At 54.0% G+C, this 22,071-nt stretch overlaps 8 protein-coding genes across 8 annotated transcripts; 3 read left to right on the forward strand and 5 right to left on the reverse strand.

Moving 5' to 3' along the window:
- Positions 1–199: 199 nt before the first annotated feature.
- Positions 200–535, forward strand: UMAG_11376 (uncharacterized protein; the record flags this gene model as incomplete). Its single annotated transcript, XM_011389733.1, has 1 exon — positions 200–535. The coding sequence occupies one exon, from the start codon at positions 200–202 to the stop codon at positions 533–535; it is 336 nt and encodes a 111-aa protein (XP_011388035.1).
- A 2,308-nt stretch (positions 536–2,843) lies between these two features.
- UMAG_01962 (uncharacterized protein) lies at positions 2,844–4,496 on the reverse strand (the record flags this gene model as incomplete). Its single annotated transcript, XM_011389577.1, has 1 exon — positions 2,844–4,496. The coding sequence occupies one exon, from the start codon at positions 4,494–4,496 to the stop codon at positions 2,844–2,846; it is 1,653 nt and encodes a 550-aa protein (XP_011387879.1).
- Positions 4,497–5,080: 584 nt separating this feature from the next.
- UMAG_01963 (uncharacterized protein) lies at positions 5,081–8,274 on the reverse strand (the record flags this gene model as incomplete). Its single annotated transcript, XM_011389578.1, has 2 exons — positions 5,081–7,875; positions 7,992–8,274. 2 exons carry the CDS (start codon positions 8,272–8,274, stop codon positions 5,081–5,083), a joined length of 3,078 nt encoding a protein of 1,025 aa, XP_011387880.1.
- A 579-nt stretch (positions 8,275–8,853) lies between these two features.
- On the reverse strand, positions 8,854–10,665 carry UMAG_01964 (uncharacterized protein; the record flags this gene model as incomplete). The annotated part of the gene is made up of 1 exon (XM_011389579.1): positions 8,854–10,665. One exon carries the CDS (start codon positions 10,663–10,665, stop codon positions 8,854–8,856), a length of 1,812 nt encoding a protein of 603 aa, XP_011387881.1.
- Positions 10,666–11,153: 488 nt separating this feature from the next.
- On the forward strand, positions 11,154–12,947 carry UMAG_01965 (uncharacterized protein; the record flags this gene model as incomplete). The annotated part of the gene is made up of 1 exon (XM_011389580.1): positions 11,154–12,947. The coding sequence occupies one exon, from the start codon at positions 11,154–11,156 to the stop codon at positions 12,945–12,947; it is 1,794 nt and encodes a 597-aa protein (XP_011387882.1).
- Positions 12,948–14,042: 1,095 nt separating this feature from the next.
- On the forward strand, positions 14,043–16,274 carry UMAG_01966 (uncharacterized protein; the record flags this gene model as incomplete). Its single annotated transcript, XM_011389581.1, has 1 exon — positions 14,043–16,274. One exon carries the CDS (start codon positions 14,043–14,045, stop codon positions 16,272–16,274), a length of 2,232 nt encoding a protein of 743 aa, XP_011387883.1.
- Positions 16,275–16,505: 231 nt separating this feature from the next.
- On the reverse strand, positions 16,506–17,690 carry UMAG_01967 (uncharacterized protein; the record flags this gene model as incomplete). The annotated part of the gene is made up of 1 exon (XM_011389582.1): positions 16,506–17,690. One exon carries the CDS (start codon positions 17,688–17,690, stop codon positions 16,506–16,508), a length of 1,185 nt encoding a protein of 394 aa, XP_011387884.1.
- Positions 17,691–18,152: 462 nt separating this feature from the next.
- On the reverse strand, positions 18,153–21,056 carry UMAG_01968 (uncharacterized protein; the record flags this gene model as incomplete). The annotated part of the gene is made up of 1 exon (XM_011389583.1): positions 18,153–21,056. One exon carries the CDS (start codon positions 21,054–21,056, stop codon positions 18,153–18,155), a length of 2,904 nt encoding a protein of 967 aa, XP_011387885.1.
- Between the last annotated feature and the right edge of the window lie 1,015 nt (positions 21,057–22,071).

Raw genomic sequence — 22,071 nt, forward strand, 5'->3', positions numbered from 1 at the left:
CGGACTTTGCCTCTGATCATTCGCGGATGGACGACAGCTGGTCTGTAACGCTCATGCTCCCATCACGCATGGCAAAAGCGAGTGTGACATTTTCTGCAAACTGCCTGCAACGTAATTCAAACCCCGCCCCACTCAAATCCCGCCCACCAATATAGACGTCTAATCGGGTGACAAGGAACGCAAGGCCGAATCAAGGCGGATGGCCGTGCCACAACTTCTTTCAATGCCTCCAACCGCCAGCCTCATGCAGATGCTTGATGATTATGGGCTACAATTAGATACGGCCAGCGTTCAGCCAGCCATGCACCGTCCCAAGCCAGGACCCAACTCGCGTTCGCATTGCGCCCGCATTGCGCCTTGCGCATTACGCAATCTTTGCCTCTGGTCTGAAAAATGCCTTGGCAGGACAAGAGAAGCAACAAGAAGCACAGAGTCAGGAACGATTCACGATTCGTTGCGAATCATTACGGTGAGGGGTCTCCAACTCGACGAGAATCACGAATGTATCGTCGACAGACTCTTGCCTTTAGCATGAAGCTGGGTCCAGCACTCATCCTGCAACTCCGCCGTTCCGCTCGACGTATTTTGTCCCTGATTTTGAACTTCCCGTGTCAGCCTGTTGCCGCAATAAGATGGCGCAAGAAGCGCACTTAGGCTATATTCTTGGTTGTTACACGCTCCACATGTCGAGCTTGCTAAAACCAGGAGAAGAACATCTCTGGTGTCTTGATCAGGAGTGTCGAATTCGCAACGAAACGTGTTCCCCCATGTCAATCTGTCTCGACGTCATCAGAGTTGGAATGCCATGACCGGAGCGAAAAGAACGTCTCCAAAGATTTGACCCAGATTGCGGCTCTGTTGGGCACGACTCTGTACCGTTGCGCTCGTACAGCCCGCTCGTTATCCGTACATGCATGAGTGCGTGGTGCCGGCTGTCAAAGCTTCCGTCGTGTTGGTAGGGATTTTGTCCGAGTTGGCCGGTACTGATTCATCTCCCGCTGGTGCTTCTAACCGTTTCCTGGCTTTAGCGACACAGCATAGACTCTACGGGCGGGCGTGGCTTAAGCTGACTCAGGCTTGTGGCCTCCACTCGGCTAGAACTTGGTCGGTTGACCGATTAGCTCTGCGTCGCATCCCGCTAAGCTATTCAAGATTGCTTAGGTAGTCTAATTTGTTGGGCTCAGAAGGTCTTCAATTGGATTCGGCGAATGTCTTGCGAGCCATTCGTCACACCTTGGCACTTGTGCCGGAACGTCGTACGCTTCTCGTCTCGGTAAACACGATCTGCGTATGAACCATTCACGATTTGGCGTTCATCATGTGCGTTTTCTGAAGCTTATTGGTTAATCTCGAATGAACACCAATTCAGACACCGCCTGCAAGATGAGTAAGTAACACATGGAAGTGTGCCGACGTTGGCGAGCCTCGGGAAACTTTGAATCCAGCTTAGCTCCAATAGAAAGTTGCTGTCATTTTTGCAGCCAACCAAGTCGAAACGTGAATGGCAAAAGGCTCATGGTCATCAATGCCGTTGATATCGAGCAAACAAGGTGAAGCGAAGCTGACTAGCCTCTGCTTGGCATCGCCATGCCAGATGAGGCGTTTGGGGATGCTGATTTCATGATCGCTTTGCAAATTGATTCCAGCCTTTGGTCAGCTTTGCGAGAGACGAGACGATTTACGATTTTGGCTGGTAAAGTGACAGTCGCTAAACCCTGGCCGCCAATCTCGAGATTCCTAACGCTTGTTGCTTACAGCCGGGCGCCCCGCCATAAGATCACATTCTGTGATTGCGTCTTGGGTCGGATTGGCAATCAACGCTAATCGCGGCGCGCCGCTTGGGCTCGCACTTACGCGCTACAGCTAGCTCCAAGCTTGCATGCACGGACGAGCACAGACGCACAACGCGCATCTTTGCCTGTTATGCCTTTCAGTCGTGAATCGAATCACGATTCCGTTCGTTGATCACCATATACATACATGGTACTTGTCGTGATTCGTGATTTGTGATTCGTGATTCACGATTGTATCTACTTTGCACGTTGCCCGTGCCAAGCTCTTCCTCGCACGCACGTGAGTAGTTGAGATACATGTGTGATACATGATACAGCTTGGTCGCGCGACAAGCTCTCCCCGATTCAACACGTCGATTCGTGATTGTCTCTTGGACACTAACGTCTTGCCGCATTAGCAACGCCAAACGTGAAGCACAAAGTGCAACGCCCATTCGTGATTGTTGGCAAAGTGCATCGCTAAAATATACCTCGCCACACGCGAACGGCAGCATGATCCTCATCCTCCAGAGATAGTCTTGTCTGAGTTGGCCGGTGGTCAGCCTAGCGTTTTTAGCGTGCCTCGCTTGAATGACTTCGCTTGAGATACCCAGATGCAGATCAATCCTACACAAATCTCGCTCGCGGTCCAATAGGTCGCATCCAAGACCACGTCATGATCGAGAAGCAGATACATACACGAGTGTGGGGTTCTTCCAAGCCTCGTTTCGTCTACACCATCCAGTTGGGTTCGAGTTTCACTCTCTTCCAGCAGCGTCGCGGCACAAGCGAATCGACGAGTGCAAGAATCCAACTCCAAGCGCCGTGATAAAAGCAGCCGACCTTTGCCGTTTGGTACCAATAGTGCACGTCCGACGGAACGTAGTGGCTGACAGCCGAGCACCTACAGACCCCTAAACGCGTCCGAAATGCACTTGACAACTTTGTCCGAGGACACACTCGATTGTTCAATCGCGAATCCAGCTGCTCAGCTCGGCAATCAAGACTATCTGATCCTTGCGAGTCGTTCTTGGCATTTGTAATGGAAAATTTGAAATCATCCTCCAACGTTCATGCCTGCACCTTGTACACGCAAGCACCACCAGCAGGCTGCGTATCGAAACAAGCGTCCTGTAGCTCTTGCTCGGATAACCCAGGGAACCGCTTCTTGTAGTATTGCGTCCGCATCGCCGAGATGAACACCTCGACTTTGGGCTTAGGGACCAAATGAACCGTGCAGCCACCCCAACCAGCCCCCGTCAGCCTGCTTCCCAAACTGCCGTTGCGTTTGGCGATGTCAATCACCTGGTTCAGCTCGTCACAGCTGCAATTGTATAGCTCGCGAAGCGAAGTTTGCGAACCATCCATCAGAGCTCCCAACTGCTTGTATACGATTTTACCGTCATCCTCCGAGGATGCAGGGTTTTGCTTGCACAGCGCTTGGAACTGCAACACGCGCAACGCCTCCGTAAAGACGTGCTTGGACCGCTTGTACAGTTCAAACCTCTCGGCTCGAATCGGAAAAGAGCTCAAAAACTCCTTGTCAAACTCTTCGCCAGTGTATCCGGTCAGCTCTTCCACTTTTTCTCTTCCGAGTCCCGCTCTAAGCGCAGAGCTGGTGTAAAGCGCTTCAACTTTTTCCTCCAACACACGAATCCTGGCTGCTTCCTCGCCCGATTTCTCCAACGTCTCCTGAACCGCCGTACTGTTCTCCATTTCGATCTGGAGCTGCGAATCTCGACCGTTCTCACTGAAAAAGCTCTCCAACACCCCCCTCAAATCTCTGCATCCCGCGCCTTTGGCACTCTCCAGTCCCAGACTCTTAGCCAACGCCCTCGCCGCCATGCGCGTCTCAACCACGCGTAGATTGTAGTTGACCGGGCCCGTAACCTTCTTGTCGCTAACCACGAGCGTGTTTACGATGACAAATGTGTGGTCCGGTGTGCTCTGCGGTAACTTTGTCGGTCGCACTCGCAGCTCTGGGTAGAAAGAGATATAGAGCGCGTGGTTCGGGATGCTGAAAATGGAAGCGGATTGATCCATTCCACCCGAATTGACGCCAACCAGGCGTTCGGACTGGATCGCGACTTCAGCCATCTCTTTTCTATCGATCAAAAGTCTTGCTGCGAAAGCTTCGAGTACAACGATGCTGCTGCATGTCGTCATAGCGGCGGACGAGCTGAGCGATGACTCTGGTGGAATCGTTCCATCCACCAGAACTTGAATCTTGACGGGTCGATTCGAATTGGACGCGCCAAGCACCCAAGAAGGCAGGTGAGAGTGCAATCCTTTCAGAGCAACCTTGAAGTAGTTGGCCCATCGTTCGTCGCCCGAATTGAGCAATTCTACCTTGTCGACCGAATCGTAGCGAAACGAGAAGCAGGTTTCCGCAAACCGAGCCGTCGTGTTCTTAAGCACCACTTCCACCGTCTCTGAGGCTGGAGCCGAGACGGAGGAAAGCGTCACCTTGGTGGCCATCAGAATGTCCTTTTCGATAGCAGCCGGGAAAACCGAGAAGCCGACATAATCGATATGTTCACCGATCAGGTTCACTCGGCCTGGCGCGCGCGCGATGAAGTCAGCTTTCGCACCGGAGAACGCTTGCGCGAATTTCAGAGCGAGATCGTTCCACCGTCTGCCGTTTTTCAACACTCCGGCATGCGAGTAGATCGAATCTAGCGAGTGAACCAGCGGGACAGGATCGCTCCCTTGGGTCGAAGCCATATTGGCGAACTATCGAAAACAAGAAGAGCAAGGGTCAACGGAAGGCAAGGGAAGGAAACGGAAGGAAAGCAAGCGATGGTCGAGAGATAAAGTGCAACCAGTAAGAAAGCAAAGAAGCCGAAACTTATAAGACAATTCATGATGTCGACGATAGACGACCAAGACCGACAAACAGGCCACGATTCACGACTCACGACTCACGACTCGTGACTCGTGACTCTCACCCCACAAATCTTGAAAGACGTTGCATGGTCAATCTTGAATCGTGAATTGCTCGATTCTGAAATACGTTAATAGGTGATTCGTTCTGAAATGACAAGATTTCCACAAAGTGTCCCGTGCACGCCCTCACACTCACGACTCTTTGCTTACCCAGCCTGGACTTCGCCGGTCGCTTTTTACGGAATCCGACGAACCCCGATTGCATCGGTTGTCGCCTCCTTTCTACAGAACAAGTAGCTCGACGCCTTGCTTCACATCATTCTGTACTCAGGCACACATACGTACATACACAAGTCGTGAGTCCATATCCGCATTTACGTGTACGTGTGACTGCAAAAGAATTCGATTCCGACGTCCGGTCATTAGCCGAACAAGCTCTCCATGCCCGTCTCCAAAGTCCCATCGCCTGTCCATCCGGACCCGATAGTCTGCAGAATGCCCTCCCAATCAAACATAGCTTGGCCTTCGATCGACGGTGCCGCGAGCCCCGCTCCCAGCTGACTGGGTGAAGCGGCCATGAAGTGGTTGTTCGGGTGGCTGCCGCTGAGGCTGTGGTGGTGATGACGCATCGGCGAAGACACTCCGACGCTCGGAGCGATTCCGGTAGTCGCGCTGGCAATTGGAGGGGTAGCAGCTCCCAGTTTACCGTTACCTGAGGTGACGGGTGTGTGAGCAGTACTATTACCTGTAGAATTGCCTTTTGTTGTGTCGGGAGATTCCATTGCTGTCGGGGTGAGGAGCCAACCATACGGATCGATGGGATTGGCCGCAGAACCGCCATTCGGAGCTGCAGCGCCTGACATAGCCGCCATATTGGCAAATGCACTGCCGTCAAACTGACCCATACTTGTACCCAGAGAAGTCGGAGATCCAGTCGCAAGGTGATGAGATGGAGCCTGATTGTGCATCGCCGCCGTTGTTGTTGAAGAGGATCCGGCGCCTGCACCTCCTCCAGCAACACCTACCTGTTGCTGGTTGGACATGGTTGGTGTACCTGGCAGACTCGCTGAAAGCAATCTCAGCGAATCCGCCGCCTGCTTTTCCTCCTTCACCCTCGCCGAAGCCGCCGCTTGACTCCTTCGGATCGGATCTTGCATGATCGTCGCCCTCATCGAGCCCTTGGCCGCTGCGAGCTCTCCTTTGCTCTTTCGCGCCAATTCTCGAGGTAAAAACGGCTCCAACCTCGAAACGAGCACCTCGATCACCATCTGTTCTCGTTCCGCAGAAGCATCTACATTTCCCGCGTCGAAATTGCGTCGTAGTTGTGTGATAAAGTTCTGCAGGTATCCGATGCGTTCGTTGAGATCAACCGTGTCGATGCTCTCGCCTAGACTGAAGCCAATGAGTAGCGACATGCCCACTACGATGGCCGAATTGAATAGCGCATACGCACCACCAAACGATTGAGCTAGCTGTTCCTTGCTGAGAAGTCGCGCATATTCCTTGCGCAGACGTAGGTCGTTGAGTGCCGTCTCAACGCAGACACGGCGACTCTCGGGAAACGGATGCTTGCCGTTGCTCGCCGGTCGCAACAGATACGGCCGGTGCAAAAGCGAGCGGTAGAAGCACACTTCGCCAAGAATGAGATATCGATAGAAGGGCAGCAGCGGATGATCCTGATCGAGACTCGTGTCCGTCTTGGAGTTGCCCGAGGTGGACCAGTTCGGTGCCAGGTACGGTGGAAGCGAATCGACAAATTCAGCAATCATGTCTTCTACCTCGAGCACTCGATAGTATGCCCTCGATGTGCGACCAGATGGGCCTCGACCGGCGGAACGCTCTTCGAAGCAGTGCGTGATGGATTCCAAACACGCCGTGAATCGATTTCTCGCCAGCAAGTAGGTCTGGCAGGCAAACCCAAGTGGCTCCATATCTTCACGTGTCGGCATCTCGGTAGTGTAGAACGTAATCGTCAACGGACGGCCAAGAATAATGCTCCACTCACGATCATTGTGGATAACGTGTGACCAGAGGATCCTTCGCGCAGCCACTTGCTCCTTGGGTAAGCCGAAAGATTTTCCATCGCGATGCAGGCCCAAATCCAGTGCGTCTCTGATCCATGAGCCAATCTCGTGCCAACTCGCCCTGGTGACACGGATGACATCCAAATACCGAACCAGCACGCCGTGGGCCCAGCACGAATCCAAACTTGCCAGTCCGAGCGTCTCGCATAGCACAAGCGCTTTCTTGGTTGCCCAGAAGAACGCGTGCGAAGTAGCAGAAGATAGCGGTTGTACGATCGGTGGCACGGATCCAAGCGTCAAGATGGCCAAGACCAGTGCAACAAATGGAAGCGTCTCGGCATCCATGCGTACGTCCGAGGGGCTTGGCAAACCGGCGACGAATTGTCGGAATCGATCACGCAACGTAACCTCGTGAATGGGATGCCGAGCCCAGTTGTAGTGCGCAAAATAGGCATCAAAGTATCTCTCGCACTGGTCGCGCGAGGGCAATGTTGCTCGAATAGCCTGTACATCGGCCGACGGAATCGGAAACCCTCTGCGTGTCGGATTGGGATGAATGTAAGAAAGAAGTGCCTGAGGAGCTACGTCGCCCGAGCCAGCTTTGCTATTTGATGGTGGCAGGCCATTCTTGAGTTGCAAAGGCACCGCTTCGAGCGCTGAGGTGCCCAGAAATCCGTCATTATCATCCAAATGTCCATCGGCATGTCGATCCGGTTCGATCTCGTCAGGAACGTAGCTGGATCTCCTCGATACATGATGGTCAGCATCGTTGTCAGCAAGCGAATCTGAACCTCCTTCGCCCAGACGGAGCCGCACTGCCTTTTCAGCAAGTGCCAGTCTTTGTTCGAGATACGATGCGTCATTGAGCGCCAAGATGCGCTCGAGCCGAGCGATTCTGGATGTGGTTCGTGCCAATTCGTCCATCTTTCGGTCATCCCAACCTGCGTCATGGTCATCGGTGTTGAGCCTTTGCCTCTTTGCTACTGGCGTGTACGAGGCGCTTGTAGTGGCGGTGTGAATATCCGAAGTAGAACGAGAAAGGCTGTTTCGGTGCGGAATGGTACCGCTGTCGGAGGGTGTAGGTGAACCGGCGTTGGCTCGTGCAGACGGGGGTGGAACACATCGTTCCGGAAGTCGACGCTTGATGCAATTGGTGCAGGGGAACCGCCTATCGCACTTTTGCTTTCGTCGGACTGGATATCGAAGATGAGGTAAGCAACACGGGTGGCAGTTTGAGTGTGGTCAGCTTTAGCAAAGCAGAGGACGCGGAGCGCCACTTCAGACAGCAACGACGATCGCAAACACTCACAGCACTCTACACAGCTATACTGCTCGCGCGGTCTCTTTGCCGTCGCTCTTCTTTCATTCTTGCTTTGTTCCTTGGCTGTATTGGTCCGGGATGAGGATGCCGCCCAAGTGGAAGAGGATGGGTCATGGTCTACTGGCCTGTCGGCTTTGATGGGCGAATTGTCCGAAGCCTCGATTTGGTATCGCGGTGAAGAGACACCAGCCGTGCGTGCATCCGCAGTAGCAGTAGTATAGTAGGATAACCGTGAGGGCGAGCTGATGTGACCTCGATCGCTGGAAGTCATTCGAGGCGATGATGTTGGTTCTGTGTGCCTGCTGCAAGCTGTGTCGTACAAATGGCGTATGGTGTCTGGCATTCCGCAGCAGTGAGAGAGAGAGATGTGACAAGGAAGAGCAGTGTTCCATCCGGTATTCCGCAACGTGCAAAGTGTGACTACTGGAGCTGAATCAGGCAGTAAAGATGGTGGTGACGGCGAGGACGAGCAAGAGCAGGTGAAATGCGGGGAGTGAAGATATGGATAGCACTTCAGGAAACTTCAACCCGAAACACAGAAGCCGTTAAGACGCAAACACGAAAGCCAGTTTGAGTTAGGATTTTTCATTTTACACAGAGCAGCAACCAGTAAGGCCAAAATGCAGGCAATCAAACCGGAACAGTCACGAGTTGTGAGTCGTGAGTGCCAAAGCGGGTCAGCTGATAACAAATTTCTCACCTCTTTTTCCACCTCTTTTCTCACGATTTATTTTGTTCGGTGATTCAGCCATTGACGAAGCTAGCACGTGGCTGAGCCTGCTTCGGTTCGCAAGTGTGGTGATGTATAGGAAAAGTAGGCTATCGTAACGGAACAGCAAGGGAGACATTTCTATGCGCGAGTCTCTTCCTGTCGCTCTGGCAACGCTTCGTTGTCGCGACGGGTAGAGACGGTAGCAGGCAGCTTGTCCGACAACTCATATTCTTCTACTGGCCAACATACCGCCAAATAGAGCAGGTTGAGCAGCGTCACGAGCAGAAAGACCCGCTTGATCGCAACCATGTATGACAGCTGAGCCGCATGTCTCAACGGCTCCGGATGCAATGTGGGTACCAACGAGGTATCGTGCCTCAACGCCGAAATGAGTTGTTTCACGCCAGCAGCGCCTTGCTCTGGATGTGGCAGCAGGTCCGGGGTGATGTTACGGCATAGCTGCGATTGGAGCAACATCTGAAACAGTGCTGTCGAAAGCGAGACACCTACAACCTGTCCCAAGCTTCGAAACAGATACACCGTACCCGTCGCGACCGCCGCCTTGTCCTTGGAGACCGAGGCGATGAGACCGATGAGCATAAAGGTGAAAATCGCACTCGTGCCAAATGCTTGTGGACAGAAAGTGAGGTATTCCGACCACGCCGATGTCGATTCGTTCCAAAGGGCACCATAGCCGGTAGCTGCAATGTTGAGCAGACAGCAGACAATGTTGGCTTGCCAGTATTTACCCGTGCGCCTCATGTAGAGTCCCGCCCAAAGACTACCTGCAGCAGCTGAGAACGAGATAGGGATGAGGTGGAGGCCGGCTTGCGAAGCACTCTGCAGTCGGACCGATTGGAACCAGAGTGGAAAGTGAAAGATGGTGGCAAAGTGGGCGAAGCTTCCGAGGAAATACGAGGCACCGATAAGAGCTGGTGATTTGCGCGTCAAAAGCGTCAGCGGCATGACTGGTTCGCGAACCACCCAACCTTCCAACAGCACAAACAGCATCGCTGTGACGAGGAAGCCCAACAGGAAGCCCCACACGAGAGGGTGCGAAAAGGGCAAAAGGGATCCAGAGAGGAAGCTCATGGCTAGCAACAAACAGCTCGAAGACGAGATCAAGCTGAGCGAGCCCAGGTAGTCGATGCGGCCCAGCTTCTTCTGCCAGCTCTGATCCGAAGCCGGCAGCGGAATGTTGACGAACGTGGCGATGCAAACAGCTCCTACCAACAAGAAGGGAACCTGAAAGCCAAAAGCGGTACGCCAACCAAAGGCGTCATTGATGAAACCGCCCAGAGGGCCCCCCAACGCTGAAGCAGAACCAAAGAGAATGTTGGTGATTCCCTGCCACAATCCTCGCTGACGGAGCGGAACCAAATCGGTCATGCAAATCGATGACGTTGTGAGCAGACCGCCACCTCCAATGCCTGCGACGAAGCGAGCGATCAAAAGCGAATTCATGGTCTTGGCTGTAGCACAAAGACATGTGCCGAGCGTGAAAAAACTGAGTGCTACTAGTAGCGCACCCTTGCGCCCGATGATGTCGGAAAGACGGCCATAGATTGAAGAGAATGCACAGACCGAGAGGAGATAAGAAGTGCTGAGCCAGCCCGACTTTTCCGATGCCCTGAACGAGGATGAGATGGATGCGATCAGTGTCACCACGATGGTGCCATCTAGGGCAGCCATGAAGAGCACCACCCACAAACTAACGATGATGACGGCAAACTTGAATCCTTGTGGATAGTTTTGTTTGGAGCTAGCTCCATCGTAATTACCGCAGTCAGAACTGCTTGGCGTCGTCGATGACAATCCATCCTGGGTCATGTGGGCGGGTGCGGTACCATAGGAGGGTCGTGATGGTGATCCATCGGGTTTGGCATTGGTCTCGCCATTGTGAATATGTGATGCCTTCAGAGGCGTCGTCTCGGACGCTCCGTCCGCCATCGTCGCTGATAGCCTCTAAAATTGTAAGATCGTGGTGCAAAAGGAGGAGTAATCTATGCAGCCGATTTAGGTTGGAAAGAAGAGGCCCAATAGTTCAGAGTCCACGTATCCTGCATGGAAGCATGTCGATGGAGCAGAGCAAAGCGTCCGTAGTTGGTCGGAACCATGCTGTCCGATGCAACATCAGCGTGGGCGATGTCATTCGTGAATCGTCATTCGTGATTGACCCACGACCATCACGCGTAGACCACGAGTGACGGTGGACCAAGTTTTCTTGGTGTTAAAGTAAAATCAGAATTCGAATCGTGAAATCGTAAAAAATCATGAAATCGTGAATCGTGAATCGTGAATCGTGAATTGTGAATTGGACCCTGCAGCGTCGTACAGACAACGTGGCTCCTCACAGCGTCAGGGTTCAGGTTTTGTTGCATGATTCACTTCGACATCCATCCTCTCGATGCCAGTCAGCAAGTGGCGATAAGGATGCGATGAGTACAGCAACAACAACGCTTGCTTTTGAGCAGCGTAAGGCTGAACGCATCTCTACGGATTTTGGAGACGTTGCATTGCAGCCCCTACCTCGGTTCGAACGCTCGCCAATTCGCGTCACGGAGACCCACCAACATGGTCGGGCAAGCAGCGAGATGCAGGAGCCAGAGGTCCTCGGTGCTGAGCAGGATCGAGATGAATCTTTCGGCGCAACACCCGCATCAGGTCCGAGCGATCTCGACGCCAGAGGAACGCTGCTGCTTGCTGTTCAGCATGCGACGTTATCATGGGGTTACCGCTCCGCCGAATTCGCGTATCCGCTCATGATGGTGCAGCTGTTCACCAATACGTTGCTTCCCGCCTCGATCTACGGCTTTGTCACCACAGCAGGCGCCATCCTATTCTCCAACAATGTCGGACGCCTCATCGACACCTATGCTCACCTCAAGCTTCGTACTCTCCGAGCCATGATCTTGTCGCAGAAACTACTCGTGGGTGCTTCATACGGTCTCTTTCTCATACTTTTTTCTTCTACCTCGCTACGAATGGAGGCGGAGAACGGAGGCAAAGGTCCACAAGATGCTAGAGCCAACGCAAGACCGTGGGTCTTCTTTGCAGCCATCACACTTCTTGGTATCGGTGTAATGCTGTCCAACGTCGGTGTCAGCGTGGGCGTCGAGAGGGAGTGGGTCACCATCATCAGCGATGGCTCTTCGGCAAGGCTGACACGACTCAATGCAATTATGCGCAGGATCGATCTGATCTCCAAGCTCGTCAGTCCACTTTTCGTTTCGGCGCTCACCTCGACCATGGGCTATACGCTGGCTGCCGTAGTGTTGTTCTCGGTCAATGCCGTCACTGGCATCTTTGAGCTCATCTTTGTCGGCACGGTCTATCGAAGGTTTCCTTCATTAGCCAATGACGAAAAGGTAGCGATCGCAAGAAGACAGACAGCGGCAGAAGCAAGCACAGATTCATCTGCTTGTAGGGAACCATCTTTGAGCGCACAAGGGACAAAAGCACGTCTTGCAAAGTTGACCTCCCTGTTAGTCGCTTCAGTGGTCGAAGACGTTAAGCAGCAGTACCACGACTGGAAGCTTTTTGTGCGGCTGCCGATCTTCCTGACGTCGCTGTGCATTTCGCTGCTCTACATGTCGGTGCTCTCGTTCGATCCAACCTTCATCGCCTATCTCAAATCCGAGACTCTGTACAGCGATGCTTTCATTGCTGGCATGCGAGCGGTGGGCGTCGTCACAGGTCTCATGGGGACGTTTGCGATGCCCCTTTTGGAGAAGAGGATCGGCCTGGTTCGCACCGGCTCTTATTCGCTGTTCGCTGAACTGATCCCGCTAGTGCCGGCAGTGGTATCGCTCTGGATCACCGGCTCTCCCAGCGATCGATTTGGACTTTCGGACAAACGACGTTCCAATTGGAATACGGGCTTGCTGTTTTCCGGCTTGGCACTGTCCCGAATCGGGCTTTGGGCTTTCGATCTCACCCAACTTGCCATGATTCAGACCGCACTGTCACCCGAGCAGCTCGGCCCAGATGCGGGTCGCAAGAACGCACTTATGGCACTCCAATTCTCGCTGCAAAACGTCTTTGACCTGGGCCATTACGGACTCACGCTCGGATGGAATAAGCCGCAAGAGTTCAAGTACGCCGCCACAGTCTCTTTAGTCGCTGTGGGAGCAGCGACGACGCTCTATCTCGTATTCTATGCCCGTCGCGTTCGAGGACATATCGTCCATCTCGAAGGTCTGCAGCGTTTGCTCAGCCGCAAGGAACGTTGATCTGCGAACCGTTGCATTTGATCACGGACATGTTCCACGGCTCATGCATCCACGATCAACGGTTTGTGATGTTAGACTCTGATAACTCGCTGCGCCTCTCACCTGACAGTCACAGAGTGTGACATTCACAATTTGTGATTCGTGATTCGTGATTGTGAAACGGACGCGTGATGTTGTCAGCAAATATCATGTAAGCTTGGCAGCGAGCAACGTGCAAACACGAGTGCGAAAGAAGAAAGCGATGTGCGGTTATCAAATTTCACGATTGTTGGGTTGAGCAATTAAAAAAAAGGCGAAGCACACGCGCGACTCGCTTGATGAATCTCGCTATAAGTTTTTGCCACTCGTGAGTGGTTCGTGATTCGTGATTGCAGAGCGCAGAGTTGGAGAGGGAAGGGGTGAGGGATGAGTAAACCGGCTATCAAGCGGTTTCTTGTTGGACCGGCCCTGGCTGGTTAGGGTTTGGCTACACACGCTGGATCGACCGCGTCCGGCTTCCATTGGTTTTTCTTGGATTTTCCCGCTTGGTCTAGCTCGCTTGAAAATGTCGCGCTCTGTTTTGCACAGGCTTGTTTGCCAGTCTCTTACGACGTTGTCGTTGTCGCTGCCGCGTGTGCTTGCTTGCTTGCTTGCCGCGAAATAAGGGTCCTTTCTTTGGTGTTAATCTGTTGGTGAGATGTGGGGAAGAGATGCGCTTTCATACGTGTACTCGCGGCTCTCTTTGTTTTGGGTCAGCTTTGCGGCGTGCAACCCCGCATTCTGAGTCTTACCGGCTGATCGTGAATGTCAGTTGGGTTGTGTTGCTCATTCCGTCTACAGCTGCTCGCTTGGTTCCAAGGGTTGAAAGCGTAGGAAGACCATAGTGCTATGCGCTTCGCTGTGCTGGACTCGGTTCATATAGAAAGGAGCCTCTTGGACGGTCGGTGACTTATGTTTGACCCCCCTGCCGCCTCCATTCTCTGCTTTGTCTTTCCTCTTCAGAGTAGCTTGGACACTCGCCTCCTATATACGCACCCGGCGAGCTCAAATCCACTCGACCCTTGTTTCCCATCGTCACCAACGTCGTGAGCATCGACTACATAGACTTTAGCCGCCATGTCGAACTCTGATCCAAAGGCAACCACTTTCCAGCCGCTCAACGAGCCCGTCGGCGGCTGGCCTGCAGCCAAGGTGACACTCCCCATCCCTATGGGTGAAGTTGCCGCTCGAACCTCGCAGGACATCGCCAAAGCACGTGCTGCAGCTGAGTTTAACCCGGAACGCATTGAGGACACTCTGCGTGATGCCCGAATCGACAACGACTCTCGCAAGAAAGTCATGACCATCCTCTCCGAAGACCCCATCTTTGGCAATTGGAAGAAGCGCATGATTCACATGAACCGCGAGCAGCAGATGCGCCAGTCTCACTTTGCCTGTCGACGACTGCTCGAGCTTGGTGACAAACACGGATGGACTACGCACGAGATCATCGAGGCCGCTTTGACGCTCGACCTCCAATCGCCCATCACGATCCACTGGGTCGCGTTCGTTCCCGTCATCTTCGGTCAGGGCAGTGCCGAGCAGATCGAACGATGGGGTCAGAAGGCCATGAACCACGAGATCATGGGTTGCTACATGCAAACCGAACTCGGTCACGGTACCAACGTCCAGCAGCTCGAGACAACGTGTACGTACGACGAAGCCAGCGATAACTTTATTCTGCACTCGCCTACGCTCACTTCAACCAAGTGGTGGGCTGGTGGCCTGGGTACTACCGCTACCCACGGTGTGGTCCAAGCACAGCTGATCATCAAGGGCAAGAGGTACGGCCCTCATCTGTTCTTCACCCAACTGCGTGACATGGACTCGGGCAAGTTGCTCGACGGTATCGTCGCCGGCGACATCGGTCCTAAGACCTATGGCGCCTTCGGTGGTCTCGACAACGGTTGGGCTCGATTCAACCACTTCAAGATTCCCCGAGATCACATGCTCAGCAAGCACGCCTCGGTCAAGAAGGGCGGAGAATACGTCAAACCTCCGAGCGATAAGTTGAGCTACGGTGGCATGATCTTCATCCGTTCGCAGATGATCGATCGTACAGGCTGGATGTTGTCGCGAGGTGTCACGATCGCCACACGATACGCTTGGGTCAGGAGACAGTTCCGCGACCCTTCGAGCAAGGACATCAACGATGCTGAACGATCGGTCTTGTCTTATCCTTCGACGGCACGTCGTTTGCTGCCGCTCTTGGCTAAAGCTTACGCCTACATTTTGGCTGGTCGAAGGATGCGCACCTTGTACGAGGACATGGCTCAGCAACTCGATGAAGGCAACACGGAACTGTTGGCCGATGTTCACGTCGCAAGCTCGTCGCTCAAAGCTTACTGCACCAAGCAAGCTCTCGACGGTATCGAGGAGTGCCGACAGGCTTTGGGTGGGCACGGATTCTCAGCGTACGCCGGTTTCACCTCAGTGTTTCCCGAACAGGCGCCTGCGGTCACGTACGAGGGTGACAACATTGTGCTGGCCTCGCAGGTGGGTCGTGCGATGCTCAAGATCAGCGGTGAGCTCGACAGCAACGCCAACACCAAGGTGGCTGCCACCTCAGGCTTCCTGAAAGCGATCAGCCAGAAGGGAGCCATCGCATTCACGCAGCCTCAGTCCGCTTCGGACTGGTACAAGCCTGAAGTGTACTCAGCAGCGCTTGGCCTACGAGCTGCGCAGCTGGTGGTTGACCTGCGCGCCGAAATCAAGAGCGGACGACCGTTCGTTGACCTTTCGTTCGAATGCATCGAGGTGGCCAAGTCGCACGCCGAGTTCGTCGTCGATCTCTGGTTCGGTGAAGGTATTCGCGATGACGCCGAGCGTCTGGGCGAGAAAGAATGCAAGTGGCTCCAAAAGCTTGTTACGCTACACGCACTCAGCGCTCTGTCTCGCAACATTACCCCGCTCGTCCTCCCCGCTTCCGCCGGCCGAAACTTGGCTGGATACGCGACGAACCAAGCCATTCTCACGCCCGAGTCGGTGATCCTGCTGGAGAAGGCGATTCGCGATCTGGTCAGCGAGATTCTGCCCCAGGTCATCGGTCTCTCGGACGGATTCGGATGGCTCGACTGGGAACTCGGATCGAGTCTCGGCAGAAAGGACGGCCGCGTCTACGAACAGCTCATGGCCGACGCCGAGGCCAACCCGTTGAACCACCCCGGCGCTGTTCCTGGCCTCGACTCCATCGACAAGGTCGGCGTGTACAAGTACGGAAGCAACAACATCGGCAAGGGCGTTCCGGACTGGTACAGCACTGAAATTGGACCCATGCTCAAGGCTGCTGCCGAGAGGTCGAACCTTTAGACGGATACCGATTCGTCTGCCACCCGCTCACTCTGTCGCAAGTAGATATTCTGCCTTCACTGCGCGCGCTTTCGCCAAGTAGATGCCCTCTCGATTAATGACAACACAGACTTTGTAAACATGTGCATTAAAGTTTGATCGGCCTTCTGAGAAAGGCTAGTGAGAAACAAACTGGTAGCACGAAGCGTATAGGTATACTGACGACTAGTGAATGTTGCGGTGGTGGTGCGATCAAGCCTTGAACCACGCCTCGAAGGTGGCCAAGAACAGAGTCTTTCCTTTGATCAAGCTCGTCAGCCACGCACCAAGCGAGAAAAAGATGAAATAAGCCGCTCCGCCGGTCGTACCCAAGGGGACTGCAATGATATCGGCCGATGGAGCGCTGACTTGCTTCAAGCTGTCCGTTTGGCGTGTGATGTCGCATACCATGTTGTGTGCTAGCAAAGGGGCATGTTGGGCGGCCAGGTATGCGACTTTGGGACCGGGAGTGGCGGCAGCATCTCCGATAGCGTAGTACTTGGCCCAGCGGTGCGAGCCGAGGACGGAAAAGTGCGCAGAAGTTTGGATTCGACCGTTGGCGTCGAGGATTTCGGCGTCAATGTCGGTGATCCATCGAGTGTGCGGTTTGCCACCCGAGCCGATCATGATGTAGTCCGCGCTCACTTGCTCTGCCTTCTCGGTTTGAAATGTGCGCATGCTCTCGAGTGGTCCAGTTTGCTCTTGGTCCAGCGCGATGGAATCGTTGAGAATCACCTTGACTCCTTTCGTCTTGAGCTGTGAGAGCAGCTTTGAACTCAGACCGGCATAGTTGTCATTTCCGTTGGTGACCAGTCCCGGTCCGCGCGTGATCAGGGTCACTTTTTTCCCTGGGTGAACTTGGAGCAACTCGCCTGCGAACTCTACGCCCGTTGGTCCACCTCCAACGATCAAGATCGACGAAGCGGCGGCAATGTCGTTCTGCATACGGATGAATTGATCGAGGACATCTTGTTTAGTTCGAGCAGAAGGCGAGATGCGTGCCGGGAAGCCATAGTCCGATCCGATCGCTAACACTACACGGTCCACGGCGATCCTTGTTCTCCCGCCATCGGTGCTTGATCCAGAGAGTACAGCGGAAACGTCTTTGTCGACAACAACGTGATCCGCCTGCAAGTCCACGACGCGCGTACCCGCGAGTACGACATGTCTATCGTCCGAACCGAACACGCTTTGGCTGGTGAGGTCGTGGACGATCTTGCTTTCGAATCCGGGCTGAACTGCCGCTCTCAACGCTCCGATGCTCCAGTACGCGACCGGGTTCGCTTCGACCAATACAACGCGGTGTGTTGCAGGCAGACTCTTGGCCAGCTTAGTGGCTACATTGATTCCAGCAGACGCCGCGCCTACAACCACCACGTTCAGACATTCCGAAGACATGTTCCAGCCTATCACCTTGCGTCGATCGCTGATGTTGCGTATATGATCGCAGTGATGATGGACACGCGAAAGAAGCGTTGCATTTAGTTGTCTGCGTCGATTAGGTTGCGCAGACACAAGATGCTCTGACCACCTCGAGGCAAGTTCTGGCTCAAGCACCGAAAGTGTATCCACGTGGGTTATTTTTAAATCGTGAATGACATACTCACTCACGACTAATAAAATCCGAGATCCCGCGGCACCGCGGCACCTCATGCTAACCAATCGTGAATCCTCCATCGAACTTGAAACCGCGGGATCGCAATCCCCAGCTCCATCCACCCACCTCACATACCCAGATTCCCCGAACAGAAAGCGAAAGCGATTCAAGATTGAATTAACTATGCAGGACTGCACTCGTTTCTAAAAGTACATAGATGACGATCAGAGTAATTGGGTGACAAAAAAGATTTATTATAGCATTCAATGGGCCAGACCAACATTGTACGCACTGGCAGTCGATGGGGCGGAAGCCGAACCAGATCCACCGCTCGGCGGCACCGTCTCAGATGGTGAGCGATTCATGCTTGTCGATGCAACCGTAGTCTCTCCCGTTCTTGCGTTAGGTCGATATGCAGGCGGCGGTGCAGAGGCTACACCACCTGGAGCATTGGAAGTACGAGCGTTATTACCGTCGCTTTCAATATGGTCTGCACTGAGCGCAAGCCAACGTCGTGATAGCTGAGTTGGATTGCGCGACATGGGAGGCGAGGTACTGACGGGGCTTCCGTTGCTTGCTGTAGATGAGCGCAGTGGTGCGGGTGCATGTCCCACCATGCCCGTCCTGCTTGTCAGCACTGGCGATGGCAATCCAGGTCGTAGTGGCATATCCGCTTCGGCACTGCGATCCGCGTCTTGATCGACAGGCTCTGCAGGTAGGCTCCAGTAGTTGGGGAGAGCTGTCCACTCAGTAGCTGTATGCGACGATGTGAGTGTGATGGGTGCTTCGATAATGATATCGTAGAGTTGAGGAGGATTCTTGGCCGCAGAGCTCGAAGTGCCAACGCTGTCGTTCCACACCTCCCAATCGCCCTCGGATTTACCAACGCGGATCGAAAGCCGAACCAAGTGGTGGACGGCGATGTTGGACTTGGAATGATTGGTGCTCAGATTGATTCTGGTGGTGCCACAAGCGGGGATGCTGAGTTCAGTTGCCAGCTCCCAGGGGCCGGTTGGGTCCAAGATAGAAGGCAGCGCATCCGAGTCTTGGTCCTCTCCAGCAGCGGCACGCGCCATGGGAGCCAACGGGCTGTTATCGAGCGCATCGGCCGAATCTGACAGGATAGGTAAGATCGGCTCCGTGGCCGAAGCATGCGCAACTTTCATCAACGTCCACTTGCGCGGGACCTCGTGTCTTGCCACACGTCTTCCCTTGGCAAAGTAGTCGGTACGTTCTTCGAGCGTGGCAAGAATACGGTAGATCTTGACTTTACCCAGAGGTACAAACTTGAGCCAAAGTGGAATCTGTTGACCGATCGGGAAACTTTTGCCGCTGAAGACGACCATGTACGATAGCAAATCTTCCCAGCACCGCTCGACAATGATCGAATCAGTCTCTTCAAGCGTATCCTCGTCAGGTGCATGGATCAAGGTGACTTCGCGCTCGGCCATGAGGTTAGGCGTCAAGGCACCAGCACGGACGACGCTGGTGCGCAGAACGTAGCGATTGAAGCCAAAGTCGGCATGGAGCGTGGGGGGCAGGTTGGACGGCAGCGAGATGCAGATTGGATACGTATACGTGCCCTTCTTGAACTCTTTCGAGTCCGGGTGGGCGGCATCATCAGCGTGAGCTTTGTGATCAGCCGTGGGTTCTTTTAGAAGGCCGTTGATGAGCATCTTGAAACCGGGTTTCTTTGTCTTGGCATCGTTACCTGCTTTGCTGCTTGACTTGGTCTTACCGGCTTTGATGTGATTGTCTTGCAGCTCAACCGAGCTGCGGAGACTGGATGGAGCGCTCTTGTTAGCGCTAATTCTGGACAAGGTGCTAACGGTGGTACTACTGGGGGGTGCATGGCCGATGCGAGACTGTGGATCGAATCGGACCGTCTGCTCCTTGGCTCGGGGAATGACAGGTGGCTGAGTGTGAAAAATGCTCCTGGCAGGGGAGGCAGATGGTCCGGATGCCGAGATGGTAGGGGGCTTGGGCGGCGATGTACCTGGAACCTGGATGGTTGCAGACGAAGGAGCGGGGACATCATGAGAGCTGGCGGCGATACGATCCATGGATGTTGCTTCTACACTGGGTGCTGCGCTCGAGGCAACACTATTGCTTGGTGAGGCCGCTTGATCAGGGATGGCAGCTGCGTCCTCCAAGGCTGGCGGCGATTCGAAAGGGATCTCTGTGGGCCAGGTATCATAACCTTGCAAAGGCGCCGAGCGAGGTGCGTACAGAGGAGGACGCTCATACCCTTGCAATGCGAAGTATTCGTGCCAGCGCGACAGATCCTGGTGTTGTGCAGCAGGTGGACGGCGAGGATCAGAGAAGGAAGCAGATGGACTAGATGGCAACGACGGGGAGACGGAAGAGGAAAGGACAGGGCCGATATACGAATTTGAAGCATGCGCAGATGGCGACACCGCCGGGGTGGCTGCACGGGAATCGGGGCTCGTAGCGTACTGAGTCCAAGAAGTAGTACCGGAGCCAGTGCGGTGAAGAGGCGGACGACTTCGAGAAGAGTTTGGCTGTGGATCTTTGGTTCTAGCAAGACCCATGTCGGGACGCAATGTGGGTGGAATCATGGCGGTGCCTGCTTTGGCGGCGGCACCGGCAATCTGACGAGCCAAGTTGCTGCCTCCGCTTGCCCCACTGCCGCTCGGGGTTTTCGTCCGTTCGTCCTCGGATCGACTGGAGCCGCTAGCCTGACGCGAGCTCGAGACGGATGCAGATCTGGGCGACGGTCTTTCCGAGGCGTTCGCATTTGCGGTGGCGGCAGCATAGTCCCAATCGACGTCTTGTTGCAGACCAATGCCTGGCCCGACCGAGTTGCTTCTGCGTCGAGTTGGAGCAGCACTTGCCTTGTCATGCTTGGCGTTGTAGAGACTGATGACTTGATGGAAAATAGACATTTCTTCGACGAGTTCAACACGGTTGGGACCAATACCTTCTGGCCAGTCGGTTTTAGCTGTACCTTTGAGAGAGATGGTGATCTCTTTGATCTTGGAGGGTTTGGGGAGGTAGAGGGTGACGAGACCACGCAGCTGGGATGGCGGAGCATCGACGTTGACGGGGCGACGGCGACCACGAGCATCTTCTCCGGAAGATGACTGGCCGCGAAGAAAGACGACAGGTTCAAGCTGGGTGATTGTGACGCTTGCAGGAGGAGACATATTGGCGCTGCGCCGAAGCGCGGTCTATCAGAAAGAGAACGGGATGCGTATATGAGCCGCCCAGGAGAGTGGTCTAGAATAATTTAGGCCTGTCGTTGTGTCGTGGAAGTGGGTTCCAGCCTTCTACGTGGATGACTTGAAATTGGGCATGGTTGGGAGCATAGGACGATCACCTAGCTGAACAGGATTAGAGGACGGGAAACGAAACGGAAGATGCCAAGTCTCGCCACTGTTCGATTGAAATGACTTGCAGAGCCATGGGTTAGCAAAGATGAAAGTAAGACGTCAACTTGGCGCGAGACGATCCACCGGTTCATTTGTGATTGCTGTGACTATTCGAAAGATGGCAGTTGTATGGATGTGACTTCTCGCCTCGCCTAGTCAGCCAGCATCCTAGCGAGCATCGTAGTCAGCCTCCAAAATCACGGATGAAACCAAAGCCAAGTTGTGAGTTGTTTCCTTCTCCGCAAAAAAAAAGGCGCTGTATCAATCGTGAATCACGAATGTGCCTCGGCTCAATTCTCGATTTCCCGCCTCTGCCCACGCGTCGGCTTTGCCAAAACATATGGTGCATGTAAATCGCGACTCGGCCAGGCACCATCGACGAGAGATGCCCGTTGAGGTTTTATCTATAGGCACCCAAGCAACACTTCATTCGTGATTCGTGATTGTAACCCAGAACGAGCACTCACAACGGTTACTTTCAAGTGTGGCATGGCAGTGGCGAATTGGCTGGCAAATAGGTTTCACCAACTGTTTCTCGTGATTGCCAGTACGTGGGCGGAAAGCGGGAATAGGAGATATTCACGATTCGAGCGAATTAAGGTTTTTCTTGGTAGGACAAAGAGCGACGTCAGCGGTCGGTCGTTCCATGTTTTCCATTCCGCTCATGCCTTCTGGAGCGTATGGACCAACCGACCTGTTTCCACAACGCAACCTCTAATGCCACGCTACCACAAGCGGACAATTCACCGTGTCGCACCGTGCCCTTTGATGCACTCTTGGTCCTTGCAAC

This window comes from Mycosarcoma maydis, chromosome 3 (assembly GCF_000328475.2).
Source record: "Mycosarcoma maydis chromosome 3, whole genome shotgun sequence".
Taxonomy (NCBI): domain Eukaryota; kingdom Fungi; phylum Basidiomycota; class Ustilaginomycetes; order Ustilaginales; genus Mycosarcoma; species Mycosarcoma maydis.